The sequence below is a fragment of the Aspergillus chevalieri genome, chromosome 3, assembly GCF_016861735.1.
Source record: "Aspergillus chevalieri M1 DNA, chromosome 3, nearly complete sequence".
NCBI lineage: Eukaryota > Fungi > Ascomycota > Eurotiomycetes > Eurotiales > Aspergillaceae > Aspergillus > Aspergillus chevalieri.
The window spans coordinates 202,074-218,905 of NC_057364.1; the positions used below are offsets into that span (position 1 = coordinate 202,074).

Sequence of the window (16,832 nt, forward strand, 5' to 3'; positions counted from 1 at the left end):
GGGCAGAAACGTAGACTCGAGTGGGAGTGGTTGCAAGAAGTAGAATTAAGTATCCAGCGACACAGAGTATATCTAGGGGAACGAGCGCAAAGAAGTGATTAGGAAAGGAGTGAGAAGTGAGGTATTTCCAGGCGGACACGATCAGGGGAACAGCGGCAGTGACAGCAGGTACGAGCCGCAGATTCCGATGACCGGAAAGAAGCCGTGAATTGTGATGCCGGCGCGAGATTTCTTAGATTAAGGAAAGGAATGATAAGACAAAAGAAATGAAAAGAATAGTTGAAGTTGAAGAAGAGAGTCAGAATCAGGAACCATCCCAAAGCGGTGGCACCACAAGAAGTCGTCGAAGCCGATCGACTTATCTAATCGGCGTGGTACGGTACGGTACGGTACAGAACGGGTTTTTATTCCAGAACGAGTGGGTTTCAGGAAAGATACAGTGTAACACACCGTATGTTACGACTCCTTTTTTTTATAGCAGCCTCAATCTCCAGACCGAAACGAGATGTGCCAGGTTCCTTAAGGATTGCTGCAGACGTACATACTCGTATACAGCAAATTTGTCTTAGCACTCCTATTGACTATAATACTCTTGTAAACGCATTCCATTTTCTTGTATTGATTGCCTCTGACAGTCCCGATCTTCCCAAAACAGACTAGTGCGCCCCCGAAAAAATAAAACCCGCTAGACCGCTTTAGGAGGCGCCACTAAAACTTCAAATTCCCCTCTTCTGTATGGTTTTTCTTTCTCTTCTTTCCTCTCTTTCCTTTCCCCATCCCGCTTATTCTCTTCGTCTCTCCTCTTCCGGTCTTCTTGTTGTCGTTGTCGCTTTAGACATTTAATTCTTCTCACCCCGTCAAAATGCTTATCTACACTGTACGTTTTCTGTCTGACCCCACGTTACTCACGGAGGGGCAGAAAAAAAATCCGTTTCTCCAGGATTTCAATGACCAACTCTCTAACACGAATTCATTATAGGACATTGTCTCCGGAGACGAGCTCCTCGCCGACACCTTCAAGATCCAGGAGGCCGGCCCCGTCCTTTGGGAGTGCGACTGCAAGAAGTACCTCAAGAGCAAGAACGAGGACTTCCAGCTCGAGGGTGCCAACCCCTCTGCCGAGGAGGCCAACGATGAAGGTGGTGAGGGTGAGTCGGTCATGGTCCACGACATCGAGGACCAGTTCCAGCTCGTCTGGCTCAAGGCCGAGGAGGGCATGAAGCCTTCCAAGGATGCCTTCAAGGCCCACCTCAAGAGTGAGTTCGCCATAGCTATGCGCGATAAGGATTCTCTTTACTAACGGTTTTTCAGCCTACATGAAGAAGGTCCTCAACAAGCTCACCGAGAAGGGTGCTCCCCAGGAGAAGATCGATGAGTTCAAGGCCGGTGCCCCCGCCGCTGTCAAGAAGATCATCGGCAACTACGACAACTACGACGTTCTCATGGGCAAGGCCATGGACGGTGACGCTATGTATGTTCCGATCTGCACTTATCCTGACGGAACAATTCCACTAACATTCTGCAGGCACGTCCTGATTGACTTCCGCGAGGATGGTGTCACCCCTTACGCCACTCTCTGGAAGCACGGTCTCGAGGAGGTCAAGGTCTAAACTCGGTTTACCGGTTGAACCTTGATGAGGGAAATGCGAAACGACCTAATAAAAGTGAGATGGGACAAGGGACCAAGATACGGATGTATGGACATCGCTGTAGTCCTGTCTGAGTCTTCCTACCTCTCGCCCTCCTGGATATGTTTGTTTATTTAGCTATATCGCATCTTTTCGTATCCTGCCAGTCACGCCTCATGAATTGTTACGTCTTGCTCTCTGTGTGCCTAATAGATAAAATTTTCTTCTTCGGTATTATTAGTAACTTGATTTTGAGGCTATATACAATATTAATAGTACTCATACACCTATATACAGCGAATGCACCTTAACCAGAACAAACATCCAAATGCAAAACAAGGTATCAATCAAAACCCACTCGCACCCGCACCCGCACTCCTCATATCCGCAAACTCAAACCCCACAACCGGATCTAACTCCATCAGCTCATCCGCAACAGGCAAATGCTGCCCAAACACCGCATCCCACTGATCCCAGTCGAAATTGTTCAGATTCGGATCGACCATTGACGGTGGCGTGGGGACTGCTGCGGGCATGGGCATGGATATTGATTGTGCGCTTGGGGAGATCGGGAAGGTGTCCATGAAGGGAAGGCCGTTTGGTGGTGTTACGGTAGCAGCAGGTTGTGGTTGAGGCTGTGGCTGGATTTGTGGTGGTTGTGGTGGTGTAAACGGGATGGTACTTAGCGGTGGGAGACTTTCCGGCGAGGACACGGTCGAACCGGCTAGAGTTGCGTCGAGGGAGCGTGTAGGTTGTGGTGGTAGCGCAGGGGAATGAGGAAACTGTGGTGTCGGCGTCGGAGGAACTGACTGCAATGTCGCCGGAAGAGAACTCGGTACCGGCGGAGGCAACTGGTAACGCAGCGGACTAGGCCTAACACCCAAGGCGGGGTTCGGGAGCATATGATTCCGTGTCATATTGTAGAAAGTCTTCGAGAAGTCCGATAGTTGCCGGTCCACCGGCACTCGCTTCGAATCCGCGGAACACGAGTACTCCTCCGGACCGGAAACAACACCAGCCTGGATCTGCGCGTGCTCTGTCCAGAGTCTCTGCGGGTTAAGACCAGCCTTCTGCCATGCTTTCTGGCGCAGACGGCGGATCATATCCCATGCTTCGCGGCCGCCATCTTTCAGAGGTCTTTGTGTGGAAACGCCGTCTTCACCACCTACGACGCCGCCGTCGGGCCCGGAGAGGGAGAAGATCCTATCAATCAGGGCGCGGGATTTGAATGCTTCTTGGCTGTGGGGGCGCTCGTAGAGGTCGATGAGCATGATCATGGTTGCGTGCATGGGTTGGTGGTTGCCGGGCCAGCTCCATTGGAAGGGTTGGAAGTCCGGGTCGCTGGCGAGGGAGATGAATTTTTCCATGAAGCCATGGCAGTGGCGGAGGGCGCTGTTCTCGTTAGATTGGTTTTACTGAAGATGATTATGGGTGAGCATACCTCTGGCGTGCTGATGGCCAGATACGGCTTTTGGCGTTTTTCAGGAATGGTTGGTATGCGACGCAGAATGCCTTACTTGTCAGCTAGCGTTTTTTAAAGAGGTAGTTTGTAAGTAACTAACCTTATCGATGAACAGCGACAGCAATATCCTAGCCCACTTATGAAAAGCAACAAGGACAGGAGAGTGATATTGTTCCGGACACCGATTGGGTCCTTCACCCGGAAGCTCTGTATCAGTGGTTCGTACTTCAACTGGAGACCGTGAAGAGTAGGACGGTGAATCGTCAGACACAGAAGTCGTCTCCAGACTCATGACGTCCGGGATTCTGTTGACGATTGAGTTTAGCTGCAGCTGGAGATCGAGGAGGATGGATCTGAGCTCTTCCATGTCCCGTCTCATCACTGGTCTGGTCCCGAGCTGGATCTTTAATATCCGGCGAACGGCCCCTAGAATGAGATTAGCTTCCATAGATGATCTGATATGGGAGACACTTACGCGCCATAACATATTTCCCCCTGGCAGACAGATAGTAAACATTCACCAAAGACGGCCCACCACAAACCGTCGGCTCATCTGGGTTATCCCGTAACCGCAAATTGGCAGACACAAGCTGCTCATAATGTGCTGCCTCAGGCGTACCTAACAGCGTATCCTTAACCTCACTGGGATCACGGACATCCCAGTAATTCTCATCACTAACCAGCGGAGGCAGCCCGCTAGACATCGCGACAACGCCATCCATATGCACGATGTGCCACCATAACCGACGGCGATATTCGGCCTCGCAAGGTTCGATGCCGAATTTGGCGGGGTCACGATGCAGGCCCATTGTTTGTGCGACACGCATGGCAAGACTGATAAATAAACTGCTGGTCAAGGGCTCTTCCTCCTTGGACAGGATGGTTTGGACTAAGAGGTATGCTGCCAGGCCTTGTAGTGACGTACTTCGTGGGAAAGATATTTTGGTCAACCATCGAGTCACCTCCTCGTTGAATGTTTTCGAGAGCGCGGACCGAGAGTTGACGTTGAACTCAGCCTGGAGGGTCCGCATCGAGACGGTGACTGAACCACCGTACCAAATGGCATATAACAATGGAATAAAAGAGGGATCCGGGCACGGCTCTCCAGAATAACTGCTATAGTCATACCAATCCCAAAAGGCGTTGTACAACTTCAAAATCGTAGGCGGATGGATAACCGGACTGATGGCATGTACACCCGACATGAATCCCTTGTATAAGACATGGCTTTGCCGCTTGGTCGGCATTCGTTCGAGCATTTCCGGCTCAGCTAATCTCCCTTTCATATCTGGTGATTCTCCAGGAGAAAGAAACAGCTTCTGAGGCGTGTCTCCGCTAGACAAGCAGTCACTTGGCCCACTAGAGCCATCAGATGCCTTCCATGGATCTCCTGGGGTCTTGGCTGTCGAGTCCACCATTGGTTCGTCGGTCGAGCTGTCGTTTGCAGACATTGTATGTGAGCGGTTCTGGTCTCTCAGCAACTGGTTGAGATCGGTGATTTCGCGCGAGATATACGCCCAATAAGTAGTTCCGACGTATCTTGATTTCCCTCCATCCTCAAGGCTCAGATGTCCCAAGTTCAAGCTACCCACTGGGTCGACCAGATCTGTCGCATGCCCGGAGGGAATTGGAAACTCATCATTACTCGAATCAGTCACGCGACGCGGGCTAGCAGGACGAGAAGCCGTACTCGGCCTCGTCTGTCCGCTACTTTGCCGCGTATGCCCCTGCGCAGGTTCAAGATTGACATCCTGCGCTAAATTTTGTCGTTCCGTAGCATCGAGCGGCTGGTTGGACTTGCTAAGACGTTCGATCATCGACGTCAATTTGGCGAGTCGCACCTCGATCGCCTGCGATCCGGACTTCTGTTCAGACGATCCAGCTTGCCGTAAATGGCCGTATATCGATTGTATTTCGTCGACGTCTTCCTCCAGCGGTTTCGACTCTCTCCTTCGTTTCACTCCATGTCCATCACCCTTCGATTGTCCCGCACGCGATCCGGTGTCCCTTTGTGGCGCGGCATCGTATACGCATTCGTTTCCGTTCTTCGCGCAATTCCCGCATACTGGATGGACCTGTACCAATTAGCATGCGACACAGCCTAAAGGGCCTCAAACAATGTAAAACTCGTACTTTATCGCATTTCACCTTCCGCCGCCGACAACTGTGGCAGCTATAACTAGCGCGATTGCGCGTGATCTGCCGACCACTTATTGACACACCTCCCCTACTCTTAGCCGTAGTTGAAGGTTTCTGCTCACGATTCCAAAGCCCAGAATTGGCGTAACTGGCTGTCGGGCTTTGGTCCATGGTGTTTGCTACCATGCAGTAACCTCGGTCACCGTGGCGGGGGTGGGTTCACTCCATCGACAAGACCGTATCCGTGCTCCGTTGGTTTAGTTTCTGGGCTGCGCATGAGAGGTACTGAAGCGCATGCGCGACACGATAATTCAATTTAGGAATGGCAAGGCGCGTGGAAAGAGAATTGCTGGATTGATGGTATGGTAATAGTTCACCCCCCGAGTTGCCGAGTTGGGGGACGACTGGATGACTGATCTTGGTTCCGCCCGGGGATTTTATCGTATTGGGAGTTGGCCAACGAGTGTGAGGATATAACATACTTCATGTTCGTTGATATCGATGCATGGAATGACATCGTGCTGCATATTTCATTGCTTAAGACTATGTATATACACCTGGACTAATACCTGTTCGTCGATTCACAATATGATCGTACTATTCATTACCATTCATTACCATAAGATACAGCTTCGGGGGGGGCGTCGAGCAAGTAATAATGAAGGCAGTGAACGCTCCCCTTCGGAAGTCAATTGTATTCGGAGTGCAACGTCAATTCCACTAATTTTGATGGCAGAGCTATTTATGTGTACCACATCCTTCAGTCGGACGTTCCTGGAAAGGATATGGCAATGGCATAATGTTTTCTTGAACGCCTTCATTTCCTGAGGTTGGCATTACCGCGATCCCCTGCCTTTGCATGGAGCTCTATGTTTCGCTCACCAACGCCATTCTAACCATCCGGAAGTTGATCGTGAAGTCTTTTTGTGGTAGAAGATAAGCGAAACCAACACCGAAGGTTTGACTGACTCCCACCACGAGCTTCTGCTGCCCGTTTGACACAGTTTTACCAAATTTCCACTTTCGTCCCTTTCGTAACATTTTAGGGCGCGTCTTATATGTCCTTCTGTAAATGACCAGCACACTGATATGACCATCTGCATGCAGGCTGACCATCCAAAAGCCAGAGCTTTGCATGGTCAATGAGAGCCGGTCAAGTCGTTTGACCATTCAAGCTTGAATACCATTGTTGGGTATAAAAAGTTGAGAAATCTCGAAACGGTAGCCTGTAGAAGCATGATTGCTTAAGTCGTTTTCGCACTGGTTCGATTTCAGGCGGCTGAAGAGACTGAACATTTGTGTGCTTTGTGGGTATGATCGAACCCGATCGCTAGGTTTGGGTGCCAGTTGTTTATCAAAACATTGGGAGCTGTTTAGCGGTGCGTCAAGACTCTTTAGTGTTTTGTGTATAGTCGACTACTGGTTTCTCTTGCGTTTTGTCATCATTATCAGCTCACCATTGAAGACTATAATAGCAGCATGTATGAGAACATAGAGGTATGGGTAGTTTTCCTGATGGTCAGTAGTGGTGACACTGGAAGAGTTCTCAACGAAGAATTGAGGATAACAGGCAAGGGGTCATTCACCGTTTGCTTGAGCAGGCTAGCTACAATCACCTTTTGATTGATGGTTCAATAGGAGTAATAACAAAGCAATAGATCTTCTGTGGTGGTTCAATGATAAGCACATCGGACTTCCCAGTTCATTTTCATTCCATCGGTATCGAGAACAGCATGCCCTCTATCATCGTAAATATAAACGCCTTTCGCCTGTACAATGCAATAAGATAAAAACAACCCATGGAAAGAAAGCATCATAATCCTCATGCCTTGCCCTTCTTTTTATCCTTCTTCTTCTTCTCACCACCACCTGCGGACGACGGTTCGCCGCCCATCATTGCCGACATGTCCGGCATTCCTGGAATCTGCGGCATCCCAGGCATACCCTGTAAGTTCTGCATCTCCGCCATAGCGTCCTTGAGAGGGTTGTCGCTAACGCCGCCACCACTGTATGCGGGAGAGTGTATGGGGAGGATCTTGCCGATTTTCCAACCTCTGGGCGCGGGGGGAGCAGCAGGGAGTTTCTCGGGGGTGGGGAGACCTCTGATTCTCAGACGATAGGGCGATTGCTCGGTGGTGGGGTTGGCTTTGAGATATTGCGCGACGAGGATATAGAGGTGGTGTTCTGACGAGTTAGCATACAGACACGATTCTCCCAAGGGTAATGTAGAAACTTACTATTTTTAATCTTGGGATTCGCCAACTTCCCACCCTCGTTCTTCAACAACACCCGTACCCGTCCCGGATTCGCCCAATCCTTAGGATGTAATTTTTCCGGCTCAAGCCCCACCTGCAATCCCAGCATCTGCGCAGCATCCACGATATCCCTCGCCAGCGGGTTCTCAACCGCCAATTCAGCTCCGACCTTGCGGCCTTCTGCCCGCGACCGGGTCTTGTCAAAGTAAACCGGGTACAAGCACTGATAGTGTCTGGGAATTTCGCGCTGCGGCTCGGGGGCAGGTCTCATTGGGATCGAAGCAGGGCCTCCTGGTGGGGGAACTCCAGCACCGGAGAGGATGGATTGGTCTGTGAGGGGGGGAGGTAGCTCATCGTCGGAGGAGGGTGCGACCTCTTCGGGGTCGGAGTCGTAGACTTCTTCAACTTGTGCCTGTCGCGACATAGTATTGCTATTGTGAACAAAATCCAGTCACTGCACTCTTCAGTGGTGAGGGTGTGGGTTGTGTTGGAGAAGTGGTGTAGTTGGCGGTAGTGTTGCCCGCGGAGGTTTTGCGGAGGACTTGGCTTGGCAGTTGTGGCCTTTCCTATTTGGGGTTTAGCGATCGCATACTAGAGCTAGAACTGAGTCTCATAAATTTTGGATATTTTTAGGTAAATATCTACTACCTTTTCTCTTTAAAGCTGAGCTTTGGGATATCTATTTTTGAATTGGGACATTCTAAGCTATCTTACTGTTTCATCAGATATATCTTGAACAACGCTTTATGTCTAACCTCTACAAACCACCGTGACTCACTTCGGTAATCCCATCAACTCCGAGGTTATCACTCGCATACCAGCATTCAAGAACCAATCGGTCAAACAATTGATACGACACATGCTTCATATCGCCGAGAACGATATGACGGCGCCATCAGCCACTATCAGACTCGGGAGCTCTGACATCGGGATGCCGAACATGCATCGGCATTCCTGACTCCGCTTTACCCCGCAAATATAGATCAAAGCACTGAGATAACGGTGTCACTTGGGACGCGGCTGATGTAGTTATAAGAGGGCTGAAATGCTCTGTGTGATTGATATGAATTGGTCAGAATCCAAGACCAAGAAACTCGATTGTTACTCTTGATTGACTACTTCTGAACATCAAGTCGTAACCGTGCAACCATGACTCAAGCTGGTAAATGTCAGCTCCCTGACCAGACTTAGATCAGTCATTAACAAGAGCAGTTGTTCCCTCTACCAGCGCTGTCCTCCACCGAGACACCCGCTTCATTCCCAAGAAAGCCATCGGCGGAAAAGGAAGCTACATCTTCCTCGAAGATGGTCAAAAAGTCCTCGACTCAACTGGCGGTGCTGCAGTCTCTTGCTTGGGCCACGGTAACGAGAAGGTCCAGAAGGCTATGATAAAACAGATCAATGAGCTGTCGTATTGCCACTCGGCCTTTTTTGGAACGCAGGCATCGGAAGATCTTGCTAGGTTGCTTGTTGACTCAACCGGCGGAAAACTTTCAAAGCTTTATGTTTCTAGCTCTGGTCTGTACTCACTCTCCTTTCTTATTAGAATATGAATTGACATCGAAAAGGCTCTGAAGCGGTAGAAGCAGCCCTAAAACTTTCCCGCCAATACTACCTCGAACTATCCACGCCGCAACCCCAACGTACCCGATTCATCTCCCGGCGTCCATCTTACCATGGAATCACACTTGGTGCTCTAGGTGCAGGAGGTCACCCCCTCAGACGTGAGCCATTCGAGCCCCTCCTGGCGCAAAACACCTCGCATGTCTCCCCATGTTTCGCATACCGCGGGAAGCAAAAAGGCGAATCAGATGAAGAGTATGTTGCCCGTCTAGCGGCAGAGCTAGACACAGAGTTCCAACGCGTTGGACCGGATACTGTATGCGCGTTTATCGCAGAGCCAGTCGTTGGCGCGGTACGTACACCACACTCATTTCATACACTAAAGTGGCACTCATGCTAACGATCATATGCAGTCTCTCGGCTGCGTCCCCGCAGTACCCGGCTACTTCCAAGCAATGAAAGCCGTCTGCCAGCGCTACGGCGCGCTTTTCATCCTCGACGAAGTCATGAGCGGCATGGGCCGCTGCGGCACCCTCCACGCATGGGAACAAGAAGGCGTGGTACCCGATATCCAAACCATCGCCAAAGGACTTGGCGGTGGCTACGCTCCCATTTCGGGCGTGTTGATTGCAGAACACATCGTGCAAACCATGGACAAGGGGACTGGTGCCTTTCGCCATTTCCAGACGTACCAGGGACATCCGATTGTGTGTGCGGCGGCGTTAGCGGTGCAGAGGGTTATTCAGGAGGAGAATTTGCTTGAGAATGTGAAGAAGATGGGGGATTATTTGGAGAAGGGACTGAAGGAGAGGCTCGGTGGGCATCCGCATGTGGGTGATATCAGAGGGAAGGGTTTGTTCTGGGGTGTACGTATTCAGTCTATCTCCATCGCATGGATAACATTACTGACTTGCATAGATCGAATTCGTCAAAGACAAGAACACAAAGGAGCCCTTCGATCCGGCGATGGGTATCGCAGCGCAGGTCCAAGAAACGGGCTTGTCGCCAGAATATGGCATCTCGCTGTATGCTGCTGGAGGAACGGTGGATGGAATCCGAGGAGATCATATTCTTCTGGCGCCGCCTTTTAATGTGTCCAAGGAAGAAATTGACTTTATAGTTGGTACTACGGTGAAGGTTGTTGAGGATGTTTTCAAATAACTTCATTACTTTTGAAGACAGTATTGGGAATGGCTAGCTCTCATTGACGATAGTGAATGTTTGTTTAATCTAAACCCGACTAAATTGTTATAATTGGGTATCTATCCCCGGAAATGGTTATCATACATCACAAAGCAAACCTCAAAATTAAGCCTTAGTCTCAACCTCCACCCCCTTACCCTCTTCCACCTTCGTCTTAGACCCATTCGCCAACCTCGCCGAAGGAGGCCCCTCAGTCCACATACTCGCAACAGTCTCCACAGCCCTCTCAATGACAACCCGCACCCGATCCCTCATAACAGCATTCGTACACTCAACCTCCAGATCCTCAAGCCACACCCTAGCAACATGTTTATCGGCCTTGATCTCGATGCCTGGGACGGGGATGCCCAGAGCCTGCAGGCGAGCGAGCTCGGCTTCTTCGAAGTCTGCAAGGCGTTCTGAGTCCTGGGTTTCTTGGTCGGTTTCCTGTTTGATTTCTGGGGTGGCGGATTCGGATTCGGATTCTTTCTTGAGGTATGTGTTTGTGACTTCGGTTGGGAGGCGGGGGCGTTCGATGGGGGAGATGTCGGAGCCGAATTGGGCTTCTAGCATCATTAGGAGACGGGTGAAGCGTTCTTCGGGACCGAGGTTGGTGTGGGGGTTGGGGAGGTCGATGTCATCGTGGTGATGGTGGTGTTTGTGTTTGGCGGATTCTGTGGTTTGTCAGTAGTTGATTTCGATGTATCTGAGGAAGGGTAACGTACGCTTCACTGATGCAGGGCTACTCTCCACAGTAAGCAGAACGGCCATGACTGCGTCGGCGACACCGTCGTTCATCATGTTGCCCTCCCATTCTAATTCCACCTCACGAGTGCGAGCGTTGTACCGGATGATCACACAGTCCATAACCAAGTATGTCTGCGTGTTCTCTATCGGGATTTCCTCATCAGCAGCTTCTTCCTTGGGCTTCTGCTCTTCCCCATTTGCCTCCTCCTTCTTGATGTTGTCTTTCGGGTTATCACTGATCTCCTCGATAGCTCCGAATGTTCCCTCAAGAGCCCACTTGATTAGATCCATGCTTGCGGAGCTTAGCGTAATATGCTGCTTGCAATTGATCGTTGTTGTAGTCAGACCTGCGTATTCGCGGAGGTCATCCGGTGCCATTAGCGACAAGTTGAACCCGTTCTGCACGAGAACTCCGGCCATGAGATGGCCATCATCTTGCTCTGAGGGGGGCGCAACCTGTGCGAGTTTGCCGACGACCTTTGCAATCTTATCCTTCTTGAAAGGAATCCGAACTTCTTCGCAGTTTGCTGGTGTGTAGACCTTCACCTTGACGGTTTTGTCGGCATTCAGACTGAGGAGTTTGGACTTGAGACGCATCATCTGGTGCTTTTCTCCGTGGACGAGAATCTTTGAACGAGTCAGTTATCGCCTCGGAAAAGCTGTGTTTAGACTACTTACCACAACAGGTGCAGCAACCTCCTCAATGAAGTTCCGGTTTTCAACACCATCAACGTGAGCTGCAAAGCTGATTTCGTCCACAGTACACCTCCTTTGAATCATAACCTTCTGCTCCTCGTCACCACCACCTGTCACTCCCCTTCGTGCCACGCTAGCCGCAGACCTCGACATGACAGCCGGAATCTGCTCAGGTTCATTGAGCAAATTCTTAGCCATTGTCCCCTCAACGCTGTAACCGGTCATGACGACTCCATTCCGCTCGTTCGGGGCCCAGCGCTCAAGCAATTCTCTGCTGGTTCCTGTTTGCAGCATACCAGGCGAAGCAAGCATCACACACCCACCCAAATCGTCAAACCGTTCGAGACTCCTAAGACTCCTGACGAATTTGAAGTCCCAAGGACCGGCGCTGATGCTCTTGTCGCCAGCGGCTTCTGCTTCCGCCATACGTTGACGGAAAAGACGTTTGATGTTGTCGTTCATGGCACCGATATATGTTTGGTAGACGACCATACATCGCCGCGCCATGTTACCGATGTAATAGATGGGTATCTTTTGAAGTTCGGGGTGCGTCTCCCAGTATTCGTCAAGAATCAGCAGTAATTCTTGTGCGCGACCTAGCGCGAAGACCGGCATAAGAACTCTGCCACCACGGTTCAATACTCCTGTAATAGATTTCATGAGGGCTGCTTCGCGTTCCAGACGGGGCGGATTTGAGGAAATGCCAAAGGTCGATTCAGTGATAAGGACATCGATCTTGATCCCCTTAGGCACCTCAGCCGGGATAAGATGGCGATCTTCTTCCCGCGAATAGTCCCCTGTGAACAGGATATTCAGACCAGCAATCGAAACCAAGAACATAGCAGCACCGAGAACGTGTCCAGCGGGGAAAGGAGTGATGCGGATGCTATTAATCGTATGCGTCGTGTTAAAGTCTATTGTTTCAATCAACGGAAGGGTAGACAGGTGATCGTGCTCGGTGTATAAGGTCGTGCGCTGATCCGATGAAGATGCCGTGTTGCTTACACGGACATTGTCTTGGATGAGCCATTTGTAGATGGCCTTAGTGGCGTGTGTCATGAAAACGCGGCCTTTGAAGTTGGTCTTGCTGAGGACATAGGGGAGGGCGGACGAGTGGTCAACGTGGAAACTATAGACCAGCACAGATTAGCCATCCGTTACAATTGGAAATGGAATCCCAAGGTCCACAATGTGTGAGTAGCAGTGGATAGCGCATCCAACAATACAGATACAAAACAGGAAACAGGATGACGCAGGAACAGTCTATTATTGCGGTTATGATGTACATGCAGAGACATAGGGCCTGTATCTCTGAGGTATAGTATTCCTCCATTAATGACAACCAAAGATCTTGCTGTCCTTGTCGCTTCTCGTGACGGTCCAGTGTGATTGTGCGCCAAGGCTTGGAGGAGGGGAAGGGTATACTCCACATACTGGCTAATTAGGAGAATATCAACCGTACTCAAGTCGAACTCGTCGAAGAACGGAAGCGCAGAAAAGCCTTCTTTCGCAGGGTGCATTCCTGCATCAAGCTGTACCAACCAGTCAGTCTTCCTGAGCTCACTGGACCTTGGGGGTTCGTTGTCACATACCATAACCGTCTTCCCTTTATACTGGATAATATGGCATGACCGGCCGACTTCATTTCCTCCACCTAAACAGTAAAAGGCGAGCTCATCGGACGGGTCGACGGGCTCATCGTCGACCGCCGTGTTCAAGGCCGACGCCTTGCGCTTTGCGGCCATGACGCGACGCGATTGAAAAATACCGGTACGGTTTCAGCAAAGAGGCCCAAGGAGCATTGAATATCTCGAACGAAGATCTAACGAGATGATGGTGGAAACACAATGAAAGTCGGAGCCGCCTGGTTTTGTCCGAATCTCAATTTGCGCGGTAAACGGCAGCCATGACAAGACTCTTCAGGGAGCAGCTCGAAAAGGCAAGTATCAAAACAAGCGCGAGCCACCGCGTAAATATATAAAGAAAACAAGCAGCACAAGGAATGATTACTCTGACCTCGTCGACGTTGAACTTCAAGATGAGACGGCCGGATCGACAAGGTGCTGACATAAACGCACGTGACCGGCTTGCCGCGGCGTTCCTCCAAGCAAAAACCTCGTTGAAACCGCCAAAGCTCCTCTTCCCGCCGCGAACAAGACGGACGAACTCACAACTCATTCACTGCGCATCGGTTATTGTGCTGGTCAGTAACTCCCCAGCAAATCCACGTCACCATACTATTGCAGAACCGATGTCTTGAGATGGTTACAGTTGGTGGCGGCGGCGGTTCGAGCAGTCCGCTCACATCCACGACCAACGCGCGGACGACTATCGATTTTGGTGGCCGCGACAGCCTCTGAAAAGTGACAGATCGCGCAATTTTTCCCTCGAGATCAAAGCGATACATTCACCAAGATGGCGCAAACACAACCTCAGCAGCATTACCCCCAACCTTTCTCGCCTCCTGGTCCCTCCCCGTCTCCCAACCCGGCGTCTCCAGTGAATGGTGGCCTTCCACCTCAGAAGCGACAGCCTTTTTCTCCTCTCCCTCCGACCCAAACACAATCACCATATGCATCTCCAAGCTTTGGAACCCTTCAGTTACCGCAGAATCAATCGCCAATGATGAACGGGACAAATATGAACGGCACGGCACCGACGCCTGCGCCGCCCCCGCCGTCGGGCACAATGGGACCTCCATCTCGCCCGGCAGAGAAAGCGACGGATGCTGCTGAACTGACGGATGTTCTGGCGTCCTCTGGTATTGACGTCAGGGAAGAAGAGGCTTTTCTTACGAGTAGCTATTCTGGGCCTGGTGTACAGCCTCCACGGGCTCAACAGGTACCGCCTCCCCAGCAACAACAGCAGCAGCAGCAGCAACTACAACAAGCTCCTACCTCTTTTACATCACAAACCTCTACGACTGGAACACCGACTCCGACAGCAAGCTTCAGTGAGCCTTCGCAGATCAAAACACAAGATTCCTACTACACCGAACCAACACCCGCTCCTTACATAACCCAAAACGAACCGATCCGCGAGGATAGCGAAGCGGCCAGGCGCGCGCAGTACCATCTGCAAGAGCCTTTCTTGCTAACAAAGCTTCTTGAGCAAAAGTTGCAGAGACGCGGCTTCGAACTTGGCGTTCGTATACCCGCAGAAGGGTTATTCCATCCGGTACCGGGCCGCCCACAGCCGATCGAAGTTACAGGACCAGATGGTTCATCAATTGTGCGGACAGGAAAGACGATTCTGAACCAGGAAGGCGCGCCGTTGGTGGACATACTGAATCTCATGTCGATTTGCTGCGAAGAACGGCTGAGAAACGTGGTTGACTATTCGTCATCACTTGCCAGAAGCCGGCGCGCACACTCACACGGGGCGGTGCCAGTTGAGTGGCAAGACTTGGCCCGTTCCGCCGAACAGGCGAACGGGACCGGGAGCCCCAAGCCGTCTTCACTCAAACGTATGACGATTCAAAGGGACAGAGTTTATAGACTGTTGCTGACCTGTTCTTTAGGGCCGCATTCTGCTACCGATCAATCATCGTCGACCCGATCGCTTCCTGAGAAATACCGCATGCTCATGGAAAAGGATGTGTCGAATGAAGAAATTCGTGCTAAAAAGCGTGCCAAACGCAGCGAAAATGCCATCCTGGGGGAGAGTACCGGAAACCGGGCGGAATCGACGGAGCCTACCGGGTCTACTCCTTCTACTCCCATTGGGGAGAAAGCTGCTGGGTTCGATAAGAAGGGAATGACCAAGAAGGAAGCCAGAAAAATGGTTGATGCCAAGGCCAGTGAGGCCCAGCAACACCAGCAATCCGTTGAGACGGCGCGTATGGCAACGAACAGCATGCTTTCCGGCCGGGTGTTCGGTACCAAGAAGTCATACTCTTGGTTAAATCGGGGCGGCACGAATGCCAGTGGATTCAGTACGCCGTCGCGTCTCAATGCAGCATCCCCAAGTACAGGCGGAGAGAAAACCGGCCGCAACGGTGAACCGGCAGTCATTCCACCCAAACAACTTGGAACATGGCGGGAAGACCAAGAAAGGGGCGCAGGTATCCAACTTCGGGACGTTCTTTTCATGCTGGAACTCGATGGACGAGGGGCGAAGCATGTGCAGAAGGCGTATTCCAAGGATCTGAAAGAAGATCGAATGGATTGATGTTTGGTTCACAAGTTTGTTTGTATTCCCGCCACCCATCCTTAGCAGGGACGGAGCCCTGTACTACCTTCTGAACTTCGCACGGTTACTAGGCAGACGGTGGTCGTTGGCGTTACGGTTGCTATTCTTTTTTACCTTGTGTTTATTCTTGACTGGGGTTTTTGGTGCCAGTGTGCAGAATGTCTTGATTTCATGCATGCATGTTTTGCTGGGGATTAGAAGTGCGACCACGGGCATTGTTATTCTTGTTCTTATTTGAATACCTAACGAATCTAATTGTAGAATCAATCCTTGAAAGATATATTTCATATAAATAGAGTAGAGGATGCTAGCACGGACAACGGGGAGGGTTTCTGCATCGGGTTAGACCTCGGGGATTACATCACGAGATCCCTTGCACGCCAGGAACGCACTCGTTCGGAATAAGTGCTCTACTTGTAACTGCAAGTGCAGGGTATACAGAGTATTGAATGCACGTTCAATCTCTACAGTTCCTATACAGCATCTCACGAGCTTGTATGATTTTACAGGAGTGTATTGGAGTACAGACAGGAAAAAGGCTCCGGAGTAAACCCGACCAGACCAGACCCAATACGGTTAAAGTGGGAACGCATGACATGCTGCAGTACGGAGAGCGACAAGTTCTCCAATGCAGTGGTCGCGTTGCCACGGCTGATGCAAGGACCATGAAAGAGAATGAGACGCTGTATTGTCAGTATGCCCGTAAATATTTGTATATATACTTGTCTATATATCCTGTCGGGAATAAACAACCAAGTGTAAGCATAGCCGTATGGTATGAGACAGTGACTGCGGCAATAGCCCCGTAGACAGCGAAACAAGTCTAAGAAAGGGTCAATTGCAGTGCTGCAATAAAGAAAACACTAATAATAATGTAGATCGGGTCCTGGGCGGGCAATTGGTGTTTTATCAGGAAGTCTGTACGAAATAGTTCATAGGTTGTGAACAGCCACTGCGCCGGTGCGCATA

At 50.7% G+C, this 16,832-nt stretch overlaps 6 protein-coding genes across 6 annotated transcripts; 3 read left to right on the forward strand and 3 right to left on the reverse strand.

Annotated features, from left to right (window-relative positions):
• Positions 1-862: 862 nt before the first annotated feature.
• ACHE_30075S (translationally-controlled tumor protein) lies at positions 863-1,610 on the forward strand (the record flags this gene model as incomplete). The annotated part of the gene is made up of 4 exons (XM_043276653.1): positions 863-877; positions 980-1,256; positions 1,312-1,471; positions 1,526-1,610. The coding sequence occupies 4 exons, from the start codon at positions 863-865 to the stop codon at positions 1,608-1,610; spliced, it is 537 nt and encodes a 178-aa protein (XP_043134610.1).
• A 365-nt stretch (positions 1,611-1,975) lies between these two features.
• Positions 1,976-5,415, reverse strand: ACHE_30076A (putative C6 transcription factor; the record flags this gene model as incomplete). The annotated part of the gene is made up of 5 exons (XM_043276655.1): positions 1,976-3,020; positions 3,070-3,140; positions 3,191-3,516; positions 3,566-5,165; positions 5,224-5,415. The coding sequence occupies 5 exons, from the start codon at positions 5,413-5,415 to the stop codon at positions 1,976-1,978; spliced, it is 3,234 nt and encodes a 1,077-aa protein (XP_043134611.1).
• A 1,636-nt stretch (positions 5,416-7,051) lies between these two features.
• SEC65 (RNA-binding signal recognition particle subunit SEC65) lies at positions 7,052-7,908 on the reverse strand (the record flags this gene model as incomplete). Its single annotated transcript, XM_043276656.1, has 2 exons — positions 7,052-7,413; positions 7,467-7,908. 2 exons carry the CDS (start codon positions 7,906-7,908, stop codon positions 7,052-7,054), a joined length of 804 nt encoding a protein of 267 aa, XP_043134612.1.
• Positions 7,909-8,633: 725 nt separating this feature from the next.
• On the forward strand, positions 8,634-10,208 carry ACHE_30078S (aminotransferase, class III; the record flags this gene model as incomplete). The annotated part of the gene is made up of 5 exons (XM_043276657.1): positions 8,634-8,646; positions 8,697-9,002; positions 9,053-9,399; positions 9,461-9,913; positions 9,966-10,208. 5 exons carry the CDS (start codon positions 8,634-8,636, stop codon positions 10,206-10,208), a joined length of 1,362 nt encoding a protein of 453 aa, XP_043134613.1.
• A 147-nt stretch (positions 10,209-10,355) lies between these two features.
• On the reverse strand, positions 10,356-13,417 carry ysh1 (cleavage polyadenylation factor subunit YSH1; the record flags this gene model as incomplete). The annotated part of the gene is made up of 5 exons (XM_043276658.1): positions 10,356-10,903; positions 10,955-11,603; positions 11,655-12,801; positions 13,107-13,204; positions 13,265-13,417. 5 exons carry the CDS (start codon positions 13,415-13,417, stop codon positions 10,356-10,358), a joined length of 2,595 nt encoding a protein of 864 aa, XP_043134614.1.
• A 670-nt stretch (positions 13,418-14,087) lies between these two features.
• Positions 14,088-15,842, forward strand: ACHE_30080S (uncharacterized protein; the record flags this gene model as incomplete). The annotated part of the gene is made up of 1 exon (XM_043276659.1): positions 14,088-15,842. One exon carries the CDS (start codon positions 14,088-14,090, stop codon positions 15,840-15,842), a length of 1,755 nt encoding a protein of 584 aa, XP_043134615.1.
• Positions 15,843-16,832: the final 990 nt, after the last annotated feature.